At 40.5% G+C, this 19,819-nt stretch overlaps 1 protein-coding gene across 3 annotated transcripts in view; it reads left to right on the top strand.

Moving 5' to 3' along the window:
* The window catches only part of E2F3 (E2F transcription factor 3), a 74,181-nt gene extending 55,059 nt beyond the window's left edge, over positions 1-19,122 (top strand). For 2 of the 3 annotated variants that reach the window (XM_033115055.1, XM_033115056.1), the window contains exons 2-7: positions 6,184-6,295; positions 7,540-7,741; positions 9,066-9,224; positions 12,226-12,340; positions 13,445-13,580; positions 15,599-19,122. In XM_033115055.1, the coding sequence (XP_032970946.1) occupies positions 6,184-6,295; positions 7,540-7,741; positions 9,066-9,224; positions 12,226-12,340; positions 13,445-13,580; positions 15,599-15,861 (987 nt within the window). In that variant the 3' untranslated portion in view covers positions 15,862-19,122. Of the gene's footprint in view, positions 1-6,183; positions 6,296-7,521; positions 7,742-9,065; positions 9,225-12,225; positions 12,341-13,444; positions 13,581-15,598 lie in introns of all 3 variants that reach the window. The other variant, XM_033115054.1, reaches the window with a different exon arrangement.
* Positions 19,123-19,819: the final 697 nt, after the last annotated feature.

Below are 19,819 nucleotides of genomic sequence, written 5' to 3'. Positions count from 1 at the left end.
GCCAGCCCAGTAGCTCAGGTGGTTGTGTGCTGCAGCGGGCTACCATGTGCCGCCATGAGCTGCACACAGCCAGCGTGAGTGGCCGGCAGCCAATGAGAGCTGCTATGAGCGGCGGACCAACCAATGACTGGCGACCAACTGCCTGGGCGGTGGGGCGGCCGGTGCAAGGCTCATAACAGCAGCATGGGCCAGGGAGCTGTGTCCTACACAACTATGCTGCGAAAACAACGGCTGGAACCGGAGTGCTGGGGGGACTTACAGATGTGTATCATTAATTACATAGCATTCCATTATATAAATGTACAATAAATTGCTGAATTTTTCTTCTGAGACTAGGCATTTATGGTGGACATATGTGGAAAAATATAAATATTCGAAAAAACTGGTTGTGCTGTTTTCACTAGACTAACCCTAGGAACAACATAAATGTTCTCATATACCATGTTTCCCCGAAAATAAGATCTAGTCTGACCATCAGCTCTAATGCATCTTTTGGAGCAAAACTTAATATAAGACCCGGTGTTATATTATATTATATTATATTATATTATATTATACCCGGTCTTATAGTAAAATAAGACTGGGCCTTATATTAATTTTTGCTCTAAAAGACACATTAGAGTTGATGGTCCAGCGAGGTCTTATTTTCAGGGAAACATGGTACTCGAAGAAGTAGAATTGCTAGGTTGAAAGGTAAAAATTTAATGTGTATAGAGACACATCACTTTTAAAAATACAAATACTACAGAACTATAAATATCCCATATTTTAATTCTCAGAGATTACTCCCACTAACACTAGATATGAATCTTTCCCAACTTTACCTCTGTGGATACATGGAAATTTTTGTAGTCAGTTCTGTAGTTTAATAATTTTTTACCCCTATGAGATCATATTATGTATATCTTCCTGCAACTTTAATTTTAACCTCTTTATATTTCTTGAGAATCTTTACAAACATTGCAGGTTGGTAATGTTGGAACTTTGTGATTTACCTACCAAGCAACTTTTGGGATTCATTCTTTGGTTCATTCATAATAAATAGGTAAATGTGACTGAATGCATGCCATATGCAAGGCTCTGGGGAAACTTAAGTTGCTAAAGACCTGAGCTTTTGGTCCAGTGAGGAAACCTGGAGCTTATGTGTTATGATGGTAAAATCATGCCCTAGCAGCCAAGAAGTTGCTATGACAACAGAGGAGGGACCTCTCAACTCTCAATCAGTCCAGGAAGTTGTGATCCCTGACAAGTTACTTGAACAGACCTGGGTTCAAATCCTGGTACCTGTAACTTATTAACTGAGACTATAGGTAATCTTTCATTTCTGTGCCTCAGTGCAAGACGGGTATAGTAATACCTACCCCACAATGTCATCATGAATATTTATTAGGAAAATGATTATAATAGAGGAGTGTTGAATGTCTGTTGGTAGGTGTCAGGTTAAGTAAATAAATCATGGTATATTAATTAATAGAATATTATGCAGCTATGAACAATAAGGTCATTCTATGTGTACTGATAGGAATCTAACACGTGGTTTGCTACCATTCATGTAAAAGTTTTTTTAAAGGCGGGGGCTGTATATCTATCTATATGTGTACTTGTATTTACATAGGCTATCTAAAAGTATATCGAAGTAAATAGTACTTGCCTTTAAGGAGGGGAATTAGGGCTGGAAAGTAGGAGAAAGATTTGCTTGCCGTGTACAGCCATTTGCGCTGTTTGAATTACCATGTGCATTTATTTAAAGGAAAAAAATTTAATTATGTAACTAAAACTCTTTAAGTGTAATCATAAACTAAGATGGTATCAATTTAATACACTCTTCAAATATTTTTATGTGGAAATGTTTCACAATAATTATATAAAATGGTTATAAGCAGGGACTTTTGGTGTAGGCATGTTTACTGGCTATGGGGTGTTGGAAGAGTTATTTAAGCACTCTAAACCTCAGTTTTCTTCTGTAAAATAGGAGATAATAGTAACTACTTTGGTTATCAAATGAGATAACACAATCATTTGGAAAGCAATTAACATGGTGCATGACGTATTGTAAGCACTCAAATGTTCATTGTGTTCTAATTAATACTAAAAGGCCATATCTATCAAGACCCTTGGTTGCCAGAGGTAGTAATCTGCCTCAGTTGTCATCTAACAGAAAAGGAAGTTTGTTGGCTCACACAAATGAAAGTCTAGGGCAGGACTGCTTTGGGGTATGGCTGTGTCTGGTCCCTTCCCTTGAAGGTACTGGGACTCAGTCCGTTTTCAGCTCTTCACTCTCTTTTCTTTTATGTTGGATCAGTTCCCAGGTAGCTCCAGGTTTACACTCTACAGCCGAATAACTCCCAGTGAAAAGAACCCAGTACTTTCCAACAAAACTCCCAGGATTGATTGATACACCTTGCTTTGGTCATGAGCCTGTCCCTTAACCAGCCGCCTTAGTCAAGGGACTGGAATGCACTGACTGGTGGGCCCAGATGGCAGTACTCACCTTTGTAACCTTGATGGAAGGGTCAGCTTAAGATGTTGAGCAACGTCTGGCCTTTATCTTCAGGCGTAGGGACATAGAAACCACCAGAACTAAGAAAAAATAGGGGTAGCAAATGCCAGGCAGATGGAAGCTGTGGATGTTCCCCACAGCCCACTCTTTGGCTGCCTGGCCATTAATCCTGTTGTTTTCATATACGTATTTTCAGAAATGCATAACAGTGCAACCATTTCATTCCAGAACAGTGATTTTAGTGGGGAGTGAGTTTCCAGGGAGGTGCCGTGTGGATGCTGTGCATTCTCGTAGTATCCATCACTCACGTCCAGCCTGACTCCTGCTGAGGACCAGGTGGCTGCGCCTTCTACTGAGCACCAGATAGATTAGTTGCTCCACTAGTAGGGGCCGTGGAACGTGAAGATCTGTTTATAAACAGAATAATTCTCAGTTCAGCAAGGTGTTCACACTAAAAGCAAACAAAAAGGAGACAACCGAGAGCTCTAGGAGATTTTCCTCTGCCCTGATACTCGGCCCAGGCAAGGGGGTGTGGGCAGAGACTACCTGCACTGTTCACATCCTCCCATCTCCTTTTTGGTTTGTTTTACCGAGCGTGTGTGCTTGAATTGTCTAAGGTAAGCAGTGAAGTAATAGTGCTCCATCATATATTAAAATTCTTAGCCCTTCCCCAAGAGTCCAGTTATTATACCCATCCTCAGATCTAAGACCTGCAAGTACTCTGTGCCCCTCTCAAGTCCAGTTCAGCCCCCACTCGCAAACGAGGGAAGAAAGATAACGGCAACCCAATAGCACCATCCATTTGGAGAAGGAACATGACAGAGTGGTTGCCTTCTATAGCCCGTCATGCCCTCCTCTGCAGGAATGCTGGCACTTGGTGACTTGTTTGTGGAGTCAGTATGGCCACCCTGATTTCCACCCTCTCACAGGTCATTTCTTTTTGGCGTAGATGTATAGGCTTGGTGGATGATTCTCTTAGAGGGTGACAATCATAGGCCTTTGCTTTCTCAGTGTGGGAATTATCTGGCGATAGAAGTGGCTTTAAAATTTAGTGGATTTCCTATCTCGTATTTAGATTGGGTGAACTCTAGGCTTTGGTGCTTGGTAGCCAGAGTCACACATCCTGACTCATCCTAGTCCCTAAAGTTCCGATCTCAGTTTCTTAGCAACAAAGTTCTGGGAATTTCCCTGGCCTACAGTTGACTGCTTCCATAGGCCGTTGCCTCGAAGCAATTTTAAACAGCAGCCTGGGATGGGGAGGCAAAACTAATATATCCCAGGCTGCTGGCCAGTGGGTGGTTCTTTATTGTGAGGGTTCAAGGACAGTACAGTGTTCAGGTCCCAAACCCTTATCCCATTTGCCTCCTCCTGTGGACTTTAGCACGGGCAGAGAGAGACTACAGCTCTCTATCTTCTTGGGTTACTTTCTGCCGAGACAAAAAGTAAAGCTCTTTTCTTACTCTAAACATTTAGGTAAGCCAGCCTCAGGTAAAGCTTGTCTCTATCAGTAATAATTTCCTGAAGGCCAGAAGAGGTGACGATTGCACTCGGGCACTCTTCCACAGGCTTGCCAGTCTCGCCATTGCACCTTAACCCATCTTGACTCAGCTAGTCCCACAGGCTGTCACTTGCAACACTTACTTTCAGGTTCTCAACTCAAAGTGCTTTAAACAAAAAAAAGAGACTTTATTGGCTAATGTAATTGAAAAGTCTGGGGAAGACCAATTGTTGCCCCTGGTGTACCACCTGATCCAGAGTTTTGAATGGTGGCCTCAGACCCCATTCTCTCCATCTGTCCACTTTGCATTCCCCTGGAGGCTCCATCCTCAGGTAGCTTCCAGCTGCCAGCTTATCAACTTAACTGGGAGGGCACACCCCCTTCTTGCCAGTAGTTCCTGAAAAATGCCCAGAGTCGGCCTTTGTTCACCCAGCTTTGGTTGTGCGCCACCCTGGACAGTCACTGTGGGGTTAGGGGAGGGCAGGATGGACCACAGTGATTAGCCAGGCCTGAGTCACCTGTGTGGACTTAGGCTGTGAGAGAGAGGGTGTACTTCCTAAAGAACAATCAGGGAGCTTGTCCCGATGAAGAGGGAATTTTGGTGGGCCAAGTGAAAACAACAGGCCCATACAAAAATTAGACAGAATATTTGGGAGGGGAAAATGAAGTTGAGGAAACAAATTTCCAAATTATCATTTCTAGGCCTTTAGAGTAATATTTAGCCAACAAAAAGACAATGTGTGCCACAAGTGTAAGCCACATAGTGAAAAATAAAGAGAGAAGGAAATAGGTGAAATAATAATTTTAATACTATCTTACTTAATATTTTATAAAACCAAAATACTATCATTTTAACATGTCATCAGTATTAAAATTATTGAGATAGTTGACCTTTTTTGTACTAAGTCTTCAAAATCCAGTGTGTATTTTAAATTTATAGCACAAATCAGTTCAGATGGGCCACGTGTGACTAGTCTCTCACTGTAGTGAACAATACAAGTTTAGCTGATACCATTCCATAGAGAAGCTGAATGTTTGTCATCAGCTGATAAGTTATTACTTGCATTTTTGTGTCATGGGGGGTTATTTTTAAATTGTGAATCACTAGAAGTATCTGCCCTAAAATGAGCCTAAATACATACATGTCGAGTGTCTGGGAGGTGCCACGTCTGTCTGAATACCCATCACACCCATATAGTTAGTGCTCAACAATTACTTCTTTAATTGTCTGTGTTCTCTCTGGGACTCCAAGGCCTCCGAAGGCAGAGAGACTCATCTATCTTCCTTATTCTGTTCCCTGAGTCCAGTTCTCTGTATATAAAAGACACTGAGTGGATATTTTTAAAGTGAAATGAAAGTAAATTTAAAACTTAGGTGAGGACTTCTCATTTGCCAGGTTTGATGACAAAATGGCGAAACTAATACTAGTTGAAGCCCAAGGCTGAGTATTTGCGATATTTGGTACTCTGATGAACGTTTGTAGTCTGTGACTAGTTGTGTTACTATGCAATCACTGTCATTGAATGTGTGTGTGTGTGTGTGTGTGTGTGGAGAGAGAGAGAGAGAGAGAGAGAGAGAGCATGAGAGATGGATAGATAGATAGATATTGGATACCTACTGAAACCCAGGCTCTGTGCCAAGCACTAGGTATACAAAGATAAATGGGAAACAGTCCCTGCCTTAAAGGAAATGAGAAACAGATTAGTAAAATAACTTATATCCAATAAGGGTTGTGATACAAATAAACACAGCGTTTGGGGAGCACAAGGAAGGGGGTTCAACTCAGGTCAGAGATGGAGAGAGGCAGCAAAGGTTCACTGGAAAACAATGAATTTAAGTTTCACGGTGCCTGCTATATTCTTAGTGTCTAACCCCATGCTTGGCACATATGTTGAATCAATAAATAAGTCGACAAAGCGGCTCCTAAACCTAGTCCTAAAGAGTCATTGGATTTGTCCATCTGAGTGACATGATCGTTGCAGGTAAAGAGAGAGTTTGCATGCCAGCCGGGCCCTCAGAGCCGGAACCATGGCTGTGGGGGATGGCGAGACCCTGACGAAGTGGGGCAGAGTTGGCGAGAGCGGGATGAGCCTGCAGCGTTTGGCAGGGGCCAGATCCCAAACAGCCTCACTTCCTTTGATTGTCTGCAGGACCAGGGACAAACGATTGTACTTTCTCATTCCAGGCCAAGCGAAGGCTGGAGCTGGGAGAAAGCGGTCATCAGTACCTCTCAGATGGTTTAAAAACCCCTAAGGGCAAAGGGAGAGCTGCACTGCGAAGTCCAGACAGTCCCAAAAGTAAGGATTCTTTCATCTCTGATGCTCTGGGGTGTGGATTTCCAACTTTCAAAGCTTGGGGCTGGACGGGTGCCAAGGTGTGAATAATTTTGGCATGTTTTGTTCTTTTTCATTTCTTGCTGTGCCTATCCAAAAAATAAATACAATGTCTGCAGACACCCAGCGAAAGGTTTACAGAGTCCCTCCAGTACCGAAATACTGGCTTAAGGGGAGGCCTCTTTAAATGTGTGCGGTTTCATTTTTCAACTCAGAATTCAAGCTCTTTGGCACATTCTATAATCAATTTTAATTTTAACTTTCCTCAATGGACATCACTTCAGAAACTGGGGCTAACGGGGTGTAGACAGACTGTGCCAGTTAGTAACGTCTGTATCAGCCCAAATCTCTAGCTCAGCGTAAGGCGGCATAAGAATTGATGGAGACCAGTAAATTGCAGCTAGTTTCCCTTCCCGTTGAGTACAATCACCGTTTCTTCTGGAGAGAGAGAGAAAAGTAGGTTAGAAAAAGCTAAGTAGTCCCTTAATGTCTCTGGCATTAAATGTAAAGGCTAAATTAGACTTTGTTCCCTCATTTCCTGTAGTTTACGAATTAGGCAATCCACAGATTGTGTGTGCTGCTAAATTAAACCGTTGACCTGTGCACCTGTAAGAGACTGGATACAAGATTAAATATAAGAAATTTTATTCAAGAAGGGTGGGGAGATTTGATTAAAAGACTTCCAGATAGTCTTCATCCAAAGGAAGCATTATTTGAAGTATTGATAACCAGCTATACACAGAGAGACACTGGAGCCTGAGAGGCCATTTGAAGAGGGTCTGTCTGCACCCCGTCACCAAATGCTGGAGAGATTCGTCACCTGGCCCCATCAGGTTAGGCTCCACGTGTGCTGACTCCATGGGGCTACAGCACTTTTTCATTTATTCAACAGATATTTTTGAGCACCTACTATGTGTGAGATACTTCACTAGCCCCAGGTAATAGGGTAAGCCAAAGTAGAAACTACTGAGAAATTCACAGTAAATGCTTTCTTCAGGGATTTGTACTGTCCCTTTCTTTTCTAATAAAGCAATTTATAGCTTTCTGTAACTTACAGCAACAACAGCTTTGCTTCCGATACTAATCCTCGGGCTGCAGTGGGAAAGGGGGCTTGCTTAACTGCAAGACACCCTTCATTTCTTTACCTTTCCCCCTACCCTCCACCCGCTCGGTTTTTGTTTTTCTTTAAGCTCCAAAATCTCCCTCAGAAAAAACACGGTATGATACATCACTTGGTCTGCTTACCAAGAAGTTCATTCAGCTACTGAGCCAGTCGCCTGATGGGGTCTTGGATTTGAACAAGGCAGCAGAGGTGCTGAAAGTGCAAAAGAGAAGGATTTATGATATCACTAATGTACTGGAAGGCATCCACCTCATTAAGAAGAAGTCTAAAAACAACGTGCAATGGATGTGAGTATGAGTCACGGCCCGCCCGCCCTTCCCTGCCTCTGAGGGGGTCTTTTCCACCACGGGGCTTCCTCCCAGCCCCCCCTTTCACATTCATACCCACACTGCATTCCTTCGCTCTCCTCCTCTTTTCTACACTCTCCTTCTCTTCCTTCCTCACCTTCTTTTAGGCCAGAAGTTCAAAGTTTCTTTACAAAGAGACTTATTTTGATACTGTCAGAGATAAAAGGGTTTGTGTTCGATTAGCCTCAAGCAAAGGGACCCTGGCATTAAGCAGGGTCCTGCAGATGTAATGTAGAGTGCCGTTCATTTGTTACCGTGAGGTCTCTATTTGAGCTCACGTGTATCATCTCATAGATGCTTACCCATGTTTTGGGCTTGTCTCCCCTAGAATTTGCAGATTAACTATGGCTGTGTATTTACACATCTCTGTATATGTAGAATCGCCAGATACCTTTACCCATGGTTCTAATAGCAGATTAAGTCACTTTCTGTGTAAATTTCGGCAAGACTGAAATGCCATAGTTCCTTCTAGCAAGCAGAGGTTATCACACTTGTCACCTATACACCCACATGTATAATTGAATGTATGATAATGTCATTTATGAATTATGGACAGAGCACTGAACAGCCAGTATTTTAGAAGGAACTATTAAAGCATATTGGAAGGAATAAATCTTTTATGGGTGGCTTTCAAAAAATACTACTTCAGATATGAAAAGATGAACAGGTGACTTTTTTGTACTGTTTTGGAAGTTTGTGACGATTCGATGACCCAAATTGGCCTGTGGTTTAGAGAAAATTTTGGGGTGTTGATCTGTGTTCTTAAATGCAGCACATTTATCTGTTTCCTTAACCTCCTTTTCCTTTTTAGTTTTTGGTATAAGACCGTCAGAAATTACCTAGTTCTTTTGTGTTTTTGGATATTTTGTTGAATGTTGAATCATTCCATCTTTTCTTACAATTTTTCTATCTATCTATGTCTTTCCCCCTCGGTAAGCATGTGGCAGGAAGGATCTGCCTTTCTTTGCCCCTCAAATTTGAGCCTTCTGAAGAAACAGGCCTCCGCTAGAGGAAAGAAACCTGAAAAATAGCAGTGTTTCTTCACTTAATTTCTATGGTGTGAAAAGTAAAGGACTGTATATATGAAAAAATACGTATAAATGTTCTAATTTTAACACTTGGCTAACAAGCAGTGTGACCGCCTGTATCAAGAGGGCACATTTACCAAAAGGACCACTTCTCCCTGCCCTCCCTTGATTGTCTTTTTCCCTCCCCCTCTTCAGCCTCTCAAGTAGCCATGAAGAGTCTGTGTTTGGGTTTCTAGGGGCTGCAGTCTGTCTGAGGATGGGGGCATGCTGGCCCAATGTCAAGGCCTGTCAAAGGAAGTGACCGAGCTCAGTCAGGAAGAGAAGAAATTAGATGAACTGATCCAAAGCTGCACCCTGGACCTCAAACTGTTAACCGAGGATTCAGAGAATCAAAGATATCCTTTGTGGCACCTGATCATTGGGGATTAGTGCTTTCTAGACTATTTACAATCCTGACTTTTATGCACAAGGTAGAATTTTACTATGGTTTCATGTGTGTGTGAGAACCTATTTATCTTTGTATTAGAAGTCAGTATTTCTGGAAAGGTAGTCACCAGACGATCCTATCATGTCTATTTTGATAGCAAGGAGGGAACCGTTTTATAAAGCATTTTATTCATGTGTGATTGGGACATATGGATACACTCATAGCGTAAGGCAACACTATTATAAGACACGTATGGTGTCGGTATTAATATTAATGACAACATTTAGCAGATTCATCTTCGGCTTCCCAGATTTTGGGTGGGAGTTAGCTGTCGTTGTTGGGGTTCTCACATTCTATTTTCTTTTCATCAGATATTGGAGCAATTGGAATTTGTTGAATCTGTCTGATTGAGTTATAGTTGAAGAAATTAAGAGAGTATAAAACAATCATTCTATAACTTTTAAAGAGCATTATGCTGATTCACAACACCAAAAACTCCTCTCAGAAGCACCACAAGGCCTGAGAATTCTCAATTTATCTGTTCACCTGTAAAAACGAGTCCTTTGCATAAAAATATAAAGAGCCAGTTCTTGTTCTGAACTGGCTGACAATCTGTTGACCATCTCAGGAAAGCTGATGGTTTATCATCTCACTTCAGACAAAAGACTGGGGAGATTACTTTATTATTTTTGGCAAGAAGATTTCGCAATATTGTCGGTTATCAGTAGAAGACAAAAACCAATATTTTCCAGTATTTTAAATTGCCCCATCTCTAATTTTAGTTCCAAATGCCTGATTATTCCACATGTACCTTTGTGAGACAGAAAATAAAATATGTCCTGCCCAGTTTTTTCTCGTGTCTCCTCTAACAGGCTTTCCCTTGGAGGGTGTGGCGACATTTATTTTCCAATTCAGGTAGTTTTTTGAAACGGCAATTGTTCATTTCCTGTTGACCAAAAGATTAACCTTGTCAGCTGGTGATTAGTGAGACGGAGAAGAGGTGTTCTGATGTGAACCCCCAGTGGTGGTCAGAGTGGGTTTACAGGGGAAGAAACAAGAATAGCTGTGGCGGGGCTGTTTCATTCATTGTTTAGTTGGGAGCCCCAGCGAGGAGGAGATGTGGTAGTTACACGACTGACAGCTTGTGTTGTTTATAGCATTGTCACCTACATTAGCTTTCTCTGGGGCCTTTGTTGTAGAAAATGGAACCTTCTTGCAGGGGGCTGCTAACCCAAGAAGCAAATACAGGAGAGAGCCACAATAGAAGCACTTTGAAGTTCGTAAGATTCGAGAATGTGTTTGCACAATTTATTTCAATTTGCCATTCAGTTCCGAATTTGGTACAGCTTGTTCACAAATGTGTTGAAATTTTCCTTCCTGCAGCATGTTGAGTAATTGTAGATGAGTTTTTATTTTAATAAGTTCTTGTCGCATAGCTTTTTGACAGTGGGGCTGTGGAGTAAGTACCTGCTTATCAGTTTCCCCAGTGTTCTCAGTTAAAATTCAGAACTGTCAAGACTTCTTATAAAGGTACCAGTTGGCTTCCTTGATGAGAACAATGGTGACCTAAAACCTAGAATCCTGTTTGAGCAGTCCTGGTAAGCTCAACACTGAATTGGCTGTTGTCTCAACGATTGAGACTTAAAGAAGGTAGTCTCTGATAATGCCCCAAAATGTATCTGCAGATTGGGGGTATATGTGCTTTTTTTTCGGGTCAGTAGGTTCATGGCTTCCTTCATTTTCTAATAAAAAGCTACTGTTCTAAGGGACATTATTTTCTCTGGGCTCTCTTAAGTCCTATTTCTGTAATCAACATGTTCGATCACAGACTCTCTGTTAGCTACATTCTATTACCTGTAGAAATGCCTTCATTGAGTTGTGATTTGCTATTTTATCCTAGGCATTTTTGGGTGGGTTAATAATTTAAAAATCAACTGGCTAACGACGTTGTACGTTAATAATGTTACTCCGTGTCCCTTATATAAGAAAGCCATGCCACCTATTCTCTCTTAGTGCCAAGTAAAAGCCTGTCTCTCTAGGCAAGTTTGCATGAGTACTTTTATTACATAATAAGTACCATATTCTTTCATGGTATCCTCTTAGGTTTGGCTGCCAGAGCACTTAAAAGAATTGTTCAGTGCTCAGAAGTAACTACCACGAGTACTGAAATATTATTTACTCTCTTTTCCTAAATCAGTGTTTCTCAAATTCATTCAGGTTGCAGAGCATCTGGAAGCTGCTTTCCTCCTTGTGAACACTGAAATATTGATAGCGTTAATAATGCAATACAAAGGATAATTTTTCTAGCATAAATAATGACACTCTTATCAGTAGACAGTATATAATCACAACCAGCCCAGGTGCACTTAAGAAAACAAGCTGCCTGCCTGAACAGTCTTCTGAGTTCTTCCACTAATATATCTGTTTGCTACTCGTTCATTCATTTATTTGGGTGGCTGCAGACACTTGCTAATAGTTATGTAGCAGGTAGAAAGCTATTGGAGTTTCCAAAAAATTATGATTACTACAGCTTAATTTTATTTTTTATTTTTTGTAAATTGGGATCTGCCATCATGCAATTTGAGTGACAGCACACTTTTTTGGAGTTCCAGTTCCTCTGAAATACCTATGCTCCAGAGGAATCTGGTTTGAAAATCCCTGACCAAATTAGGTTTTGGTTTCTTTTGACAAGTCATTTTAACTATTCTGCTTCTGTGTTTATTTCAATATTTTAAATAGCCATGGACTTTTTAACAATGGACTGGAAAAGGCTATACATTTCTTTTGTTTACAATATCACTGAGAAAACAAGATTCGTGGGAGATCCCATATCTTTAAAGATCTAGAAGGAGAGACAGACATATTGTTATAAATCATAAAATACTTCAACATTTTTCCAAGCATTATTTTATGTTCATAATGGTTACATCTGAGGCAATTAGTTGCAAGATTTCCTTAACACTCATTACGTTAGCTTATGTTACATATCAAGATATTCGAAAAATTAGTGGCCTTAAAGACCAAACTGTTATAGTTGTGAAAGCCCCTCCAGAAACAAGACTTGAAGTGCCTGACCCAATAGAGGTAAGGAGACAACGTCTTTGTTCATCTGCAGAGATCTTTTTGGAATGCCTGAAGTTAAAGAATTAATTGACTCATGGTTAAAGTTCATATCCACCTAAAATCTTGAAAGTTGTTCCCCCAACTTTTACTTAACCCTAATTTTAAAAACATTTCAATTGTTCGATACGTATTGAGTGTCCAAAAAGTCTAACTTTAATATTGCATGGCATTCAACTCAAAGTAGTATATGATGCCCTGTCCCTCTTGTTCTTTATTTTTTTCATAATTTGTTATCCAGTGGTTTTGATCACTAACTGGTGGGGAATTTTATGTTGATTATTCTGAATATGGTCCCCACTATAACTATAAGGTAAAGAAACGTAGTAAAAAGAATATGCATAGAAAAGAAAAAGAGAATGAAATTTGCAAGCTCCCATCTAGGGTAGAGTTCTCAACTTAAATGATAATAGCTCTATGACCTAGATGAAGAAGAATTGTAAATATTAGTGTGCTATATTCTCTTATTAAACTTAGTTTTTAGCACTTAAGAATACTATTCATCCAGTGGTTATTAAAATCCAACATAAAAAAGCCCTACCATAAAGGAATAATAACGTGGAAATACTGTATTTGGAACACTTAAAGAAACTTTTAATACTTTGCAAAAAAAAGTGAATATATTTAGAGAGCATAATCACCTCCTCTGCGGCAGGGCTCAGCAAACCTTTTCTTTAAAGGGCCAGACAGTAGCTATTTTTGGCTTTGTGAACCATACAGTCTCTGTTGGGACTAGTCAACTGTACAACTCTGCCATTATAGCATGAGGGTTGTTGGGGGAGGGTGGGAGACAGCCAGAGGCAATCTGTAAACAGTGGGAATAGACCTGACTCTGCCAATCACACTTTATGTACGAAATCAGTTGGTGGTCCGGATTTGGCCCTTGGGCCATAGTTTGCTGACCCCTTGCTTTAGAGGATGACAGTCGTTGATAAAGGTGGACTACCTGTGAAAAAATCAAAATGACCTATGAAAATCACCCTTTCCATTTTTTGATGAAAATTACTGTAGCTTTCATTTCTAAAAGAGCTTTCATTTTGAATTTTTCTCATTATTTTCTGTTCATAGAGCCTACAAATACACTTGGCAAGTACCCAAGGACCCATTGAGGTTTACTTGTGTCCAGAAGAGACGGAAACACACAGTCCAATGAAAGCAAACAACCAAGACCACAATGGAAATATCCCTAAACCCACTTCCAAAGGTAAATATTCTGCTTTTGTAATTTGGAAACTATGTTAAAAAGGAAGGTGACTAGGAGAATCCTGTATCAGAACCACAAGTCTAGGCAAGAAACAAAATCTTCTGTTGTTATTGTTATTCAGCTATCATTTTTTAACAGGCATTCTGACTAGTTTACGGAATAAAATAATGATCTTGGGCTCATGACTCCTCCACCCACTAATGGAGCCTCTCACGCTTTTGCTATTGGCAGAAACCATTTCCTTCCAGTGTTTGGGAAAAAACCAACTAAAGCAAGAAGTGAAGCTGAGAGTTGTCTGAGTGAATCATCAGCTACACTTGGCCATACACCTTTGCCTGATGGTACAGAGAGAGCATTCGAGAGAGAGATAAAAAAAAGTTTGGAGAGAAAATCCTCTGTCAAAGAAGTTTTGTTTTAATTCCTCCCTCTCCTCCCAAGGTGATGGAGAAGAGATATGGGAGGAAACCACCCCCAAAAATAAATCTAACTACTTCTTCCACTGTTTCTAGAGCAAAGGAAACTTGGCAGTCTTTTTTTTTTGTTTTAAGATTGGGGGATATGTATTTAGTTTTTTTCCCCTACTGTCTTCCAATATAGCAGCAAGAATAAGAATGTTTAAGTGAATAGGTCTGATTTAATACTGATCAAAAAAATATACTAGTCCTCCCAGTGGATGCCTGAAACTGGGGATGGTACTGAACCCTATACCGTTGACTCTTGATCAGTGAGGTAGTTAGGGGCACCAATGCCCTCACAGTTGAAAATCGGCATATAATTTTTGACTCCCCAGAAACTTAAGTTATCCCTCAGTATCTGCGGGGGATTGGTTCCAGGACCCCCGTGTACTTTGACCCACAGATCAAAGACATTAACAAGTATTTATTGAAAAAAATCTCTGTATAAGTGGACCCGTGTAGTTCAAATCTGTGTTGTTCAAGGGTCAACTGCATATACTGTTTGTTTTTCTTTATAAATTAGGCACAGTAAGAGATGAACCACAATAACTAGTAGTAGAATAGAACGATTGTACCAATATACTATAATAAAAGTTACGTGAATGTAGTCTCTCTCTCTTAAAATATCTTATTGTACCATGCACACGTTTCTTCATGTGATGATGTGAAATGATACAGTGCCTACATGATGAGATGAAGTGAGGTGAATGACATGGTATTTCAATGTAGCGTTAGGCTACTATAAGGGTTACTTGAACACCAGCAGTCCATCTGGTAACCGAGGCAGCTCCTGAGAAACTAACAGGACAAGGGAGCGTCTACGGTGTGGAGACGCTGGACAAAGAAAAGGATGATTCACGTCCCAAGCACAACAGACTAGTACAGCACAAGATTTCATCATGCTACTCAGAATGGTGGCAATTTAACAGTAATGAATCATTTATTTTTTGGAATTTCCCACTTAATATTTCCAGACCGCGGTTCACTGGCGGTAACACATTATTATTGCAGAAAGCAAAAGCGCAGGTAAGGGGGGACCACTGTACAGCACATCAAATGGTAAAACAAAAGACCATTTTTTTCCCCATAGACATTCAAAGTGAGTATGTCTTATTATTTGTATTTTCAGAGGTATCTTTAATAAGCTGGTTGTTAAAAAAAAAAAAAAAGACTACCTACATTGAAATTGGTGAGTTTCTACTAGGGAGTCAACTGTGCAATATGTATGTTTTGTTTTGTTTTTCTTTAAACAATGACTAGTTGATACCAGAGAGAAGTTTTTGAACTTATGAGCCTTTAATCTTTGAAGCTAACAGTATTTGTTTGCTAACAGTAGGTAGGTATTTTAAAAGATGAGTGAGTAGTCTAGAACTAAGAAAGGTTGCCAAGTCACTGCGAACAACGCTGTTAGCATAAGTCATCTATATCATGTCTTCTAATTGTCATTAGCAGAGGGTGAATGCTTTTATAACAGCAACATGGATGCTTTGCCCCAGGCTCCATCAAAAAACATCATTTTGATTTTCTCCTAATTTATTTCTGTGTTTCCACCAATTTTTTCAGACTTGGCTTCAAGCAACTCAGGACATAATGACTGCTCGATTTCTATGGCAAACCTTTCTCCTTTGGCCTCCCCAACCAACCTTTTACAGCAGACTGAGGACCAAATTCCTTCCAACCTAGAAGGACCGTTTGTGAACTTACTGCCTCCCCTGCTCCAAGAAGACTATCTCCTAAGCCTCGGGGAGGAAGAAGGCATCAGCGATCTCTTCGATGCTTACGATTTGGAAAAGCTCCCGCTGGTGGAAGACTTTATGTGTAGTTGATTATGCTTTGTGAACTCCCCTTATAAACCAATATTTTTTTATTATGGAACCAGAACATCTGTCATGCAGTGTTGTCCCTTCCTACCTTCTTCCTCCAAGATAGTATCATGAAGTAAACTACAAACTTCAGAACAAAGCTGACATTTTAATGAATTTTTTTTTTAAATAATTGTCTAAGCGCACAGTTGCAGGCTCCCTTGGGAAACCCCTGCTTTGCCCCAGGCTCCAAAATCTCCTGGATGAGTCAGCAAGTGAGAAAATGTGCAATCAGGTGTCTCTCACCCGTACTTTTCCTCCCTCCCTCCTGGATTGGCTTGCTGTGCCTGACGGATGGGCTGTAGAGTGGGGTCTGGCCACCTGGCCCACTGGAAAACAGCAATCTTCCTTAATAGCATTTCAAGCCGTGCCTTCTCCACAGAATGCATGTCTTTGGGGTCTGCTAATATGGAATGGAACTGCAGGAACTGGAAACTTGAAGTCATGCAAAAGTATGAGATGGATTTCTTCAGCTCTTAGGAATATTTAAATTACTGTCATAATTCAGTGTAAGCTATGGACTGGGTGTCCCACTAGGAGGTCAAGAGACCCTCCACAGCCTTTCGGATGAAGAGCCTGTTTTCAAATACTTGTTGCAGATACAGAATAGTCAAGTTCTGCCACTCTCAGCTGTTGTGGATTTTCCTGTCTCCATAAACCACTCCCACTCCCCTGCCCCCAACGTATTTGTGAGTTTAAAGTTGATTTGTAGCAAATGCCTACTTAGGAGTTCTTTGTGGATTGTTTTAGACGTTTTTATTTTATTAGCTGCCATTTAAGCATTCCTGTGGCACCCATCACCATTTCATTTTAATTGTTTACTTTGCAGCATTTTTTGCTAATTCAAATTATTAAGCAGGGGTAGAGAACCTCTCTGATCAGAACATCTAAACATGTGTGATCTATGGTTTATTTAACAGCCTCTGCAAGAAGCATTGCCCCATCTGGCTTCCTTTCCCGGAGGGGGAGCTCAGAGCTAGTCGGTCCTGGAGCTCGCTGACATTGGTGGCCCATTTGGAAGGAGAACCAGGTCAGATGACATAGCAGTCCCAAGGAGCAGCAGGTGTTGTGGATCCCTCCGTCCTTGGGCTTCCCGGGCCCCGTGACCGGGGAAAGGGCTCTCTTCCACTGCACTCAGGGAGACCACTTCTCAGGATGGGGTCAGATGGAGAGGCCTCTAGGGAGAAAGATATCCCATTGTGTGAGTGGCATTCTATCAGTGGCATTTACTTGAGCTGGTGAGCATAGGGAGCCCCCACTTTGTGGGGGCTGCAACACCCCTGGCCAGAACCCCTTACTCCTCTTTGAAGGAGTAAGTTGCACCAAGGGAAGTGTGGACATAGAAAATGAAGCGATAGAATGCCCAAGTGTTTTCCTTCCCGCTTTACTCTTCAGGAACCATGTCCCAGGTTGGAGACTGTGTCAGCTGCAAATCCTACCAGCTGTGTCCCAGAATGGCATTCCCATTGGCCAGTGGAGATGGCCATTTCCCGCTGGGAATGTGACATAGTACCTCAGATCCATTCCTTGGATGCTAAAGACCGCGGGAATGAGGGAGTCTTATAAAAAACAAACCTCAAAACGAACAGTGAAACTGAAATGCTATGTGCCTGACACAGTGGTAGACACATAGTAGGCACTCGATTCATGTGTGTAATTGAATTGAAAACATCCCTTAGGAAAAATACAAAACAAAAACCATGAACGCCCCAGCCAGTTTACTCTAGCTAGATTTCCACAATATGCAAAGTGGTGGTGGGGTGAAAACCATGACACCAGCACTTTAAATAATTTGTGTAGGTATGCATGGGTGTGTGTTTGGGAAGAAAAACAAAGGTGCAGATTATCCTCCTTTTTCTTCTGCCTCCATCCTTAGCCTCCTCCCTTCACACACACTGGACTTGGTACAAATATCGGTGTGGTCCAAGATGAAGTATTGGGGTGGGGGAGGGAGGGAGAGCTTTGTGTCAAGTGCCTACTGGAAATGCACTGTGGGGTTTTTTCCTGTATGGGAAACCAATTATGCCAAGCTTTTCCCCATTTCCCATATTTATCTCATCTGGTTAGCTGCCTCTGCTTCCAGCTTTGTGTAATTCTCTTTGCCAGCTGCACAAAGCTGATTTTTTTCCAAAGTCTAAAGACTGAGCTCACCTGTTGTGTGTTTTGTTGACTTTCTCGTTAAACCTTTTCGTAATGTAATGCCGTATTTATTGTTTTAAAAAAATGAAAGGAATACTAATAAGTCTTAAAAGTTCCTTCATGCATAAGATTTTTCCAGTTAATGGGCTTAACTGGTGTACATTAATTAAATGTCCATACTGTATTCTGTTTGCATAAGTCATTTTCTTTTTGGCACAGTATCTGGCACACGAAGTGGGTTAGTACTCCAATACTTGTGTTACTTTAAGTCTAAGTATGCCGGTGTCCTGGTACCATTGAGTTGCTGCTATTAAAGCTCACACATGAAATGGCTAAAAGTTACAAGTGTGCGAATTATGACTGCGTGAGCCTTAGAAAATAAACTGTATAAAGGGCAACACATGAGCTGTCAAACAGTGTTAGGTGTGTGTTTATATGTACAGATTTTGTGCATAGCAATTGTTTTATTTAAGTTGATATGTAGTCTACTCACATTTTCATTATCTAGCAATTTTGTACAAAGATAGCAATTAATTTGTAAACACTGCCAGAATATTTTCTAGCTGGTTTGTAATTTTTTAAGAGTGTTATTTTGTTTCTGTTTTTGTTGTGGTTCTTGTTTTCATTTTTTGTTGTAAGTGTAGATCTGTAAATAAAATTGCAGTATTTAAAGCTTTAGCTTTCAGGAAAAAGAAGTAAGAACTCAGCGTGTGCATGACAACTCGTGTGTATGAGAGGAGGGATTTGAAGGAAGATGCCTTGTAGAGTGAGTCAGGTGGCAATTGTCAGATTGTGGGAATTTCTTTTCCTATGGGGTACTTGATTTTGTCAAACGGAAGTGTTTCTCCCAAAAATTGGGAGAAGGCAAACTACTAATCAGTTTAGCTTTGTGTTGTGTGCTAGTTTAAAAAAGAAAATGTGTAATATAATGTAAAAAAAAAAAAAAAAGCTTTTATGATGGATTTTGTAAATAGATTTGTTACAGGGTAACCTGTTCTCTAGCTGTGATCTTACCACTTCAAATGGGTGTAATTTGAATAAATTTTGTATGGTAAAGGATCAATAAAATGATTTTTTTTAAGAGTTTAGACTTGTGAATGGATTTTCTTACCTTAATTTCATTTGTAAAGACAATCTGACAAGTTAAGGTAAAAGTTTGCAAGTTTGCACAAAAGTATAAAACACTGTATGCTTTACCTTTTATTTGGGACTTCAGGAACATTTATTTGGGACTCCACAAATATTTGTGCAGCACCTGTGGTGTGCTCCCCACTTTGGGAAGCACAGACACTTGCCATATCTCTGACCTCCTGCAGAGACCACTCCCAGATACTGAAGAAGGATTTTTACACTGAGAATGTGACAACTCAAGTTTTATTCCTCATAAGGAGTATGAAGTCAAATTGTATTTCTCAAGATTGGTAATTACCTCCTTTGTTCAGGATTTATTTCTTGTAATGACATCTATGGCAGATTAGGACTTTTTTGACTACCATATCACACTCCTAACTCTGAGCTCATCATCTAAGAACTTCAAAATGTGTACCGCATGCGTGCGCGCACACACACACACAATCAATCAATACACAAGAGTATAAAAAAAACATTTCTGGTCCCTAGTCTATTCACCCCAGAGGTAGCCACTATTTTCATTTTTCTTAATGTGTATCCTTCCAATCCAATTGTTTTCTAGGCATATATAAACATGTGCATGCACATGTGTATTTTAACAAAATCATACCTAATATATGCTTTTTAGCTTCTTTTTCTTACTAAGTACATC

Source organism: Rhinolophus ferrumequinum, chromosome 9, assembly GCF_004115265.2.
Source record: "Rhinolophus ferrumequinum isolate MPI-CBG mRhiFer1 chromosome 9, mRhiFer1_v1.p, whole genome shotgun sequence".
In the NCBI taxonomy this organism is placed as follows: domain Eukaryota; kingdom Metazoa; phylum Chordata; class Mammalia; order Chiroptera; family Rhinolophidae; genus Rhinolophus; species Rhinolophus ferrumequinum.
The sequence above is the reverse complement of the archived record's forward strand: the minus strand, read 5'-3'. Positions and strand labels throughout refer to the sequence as shown.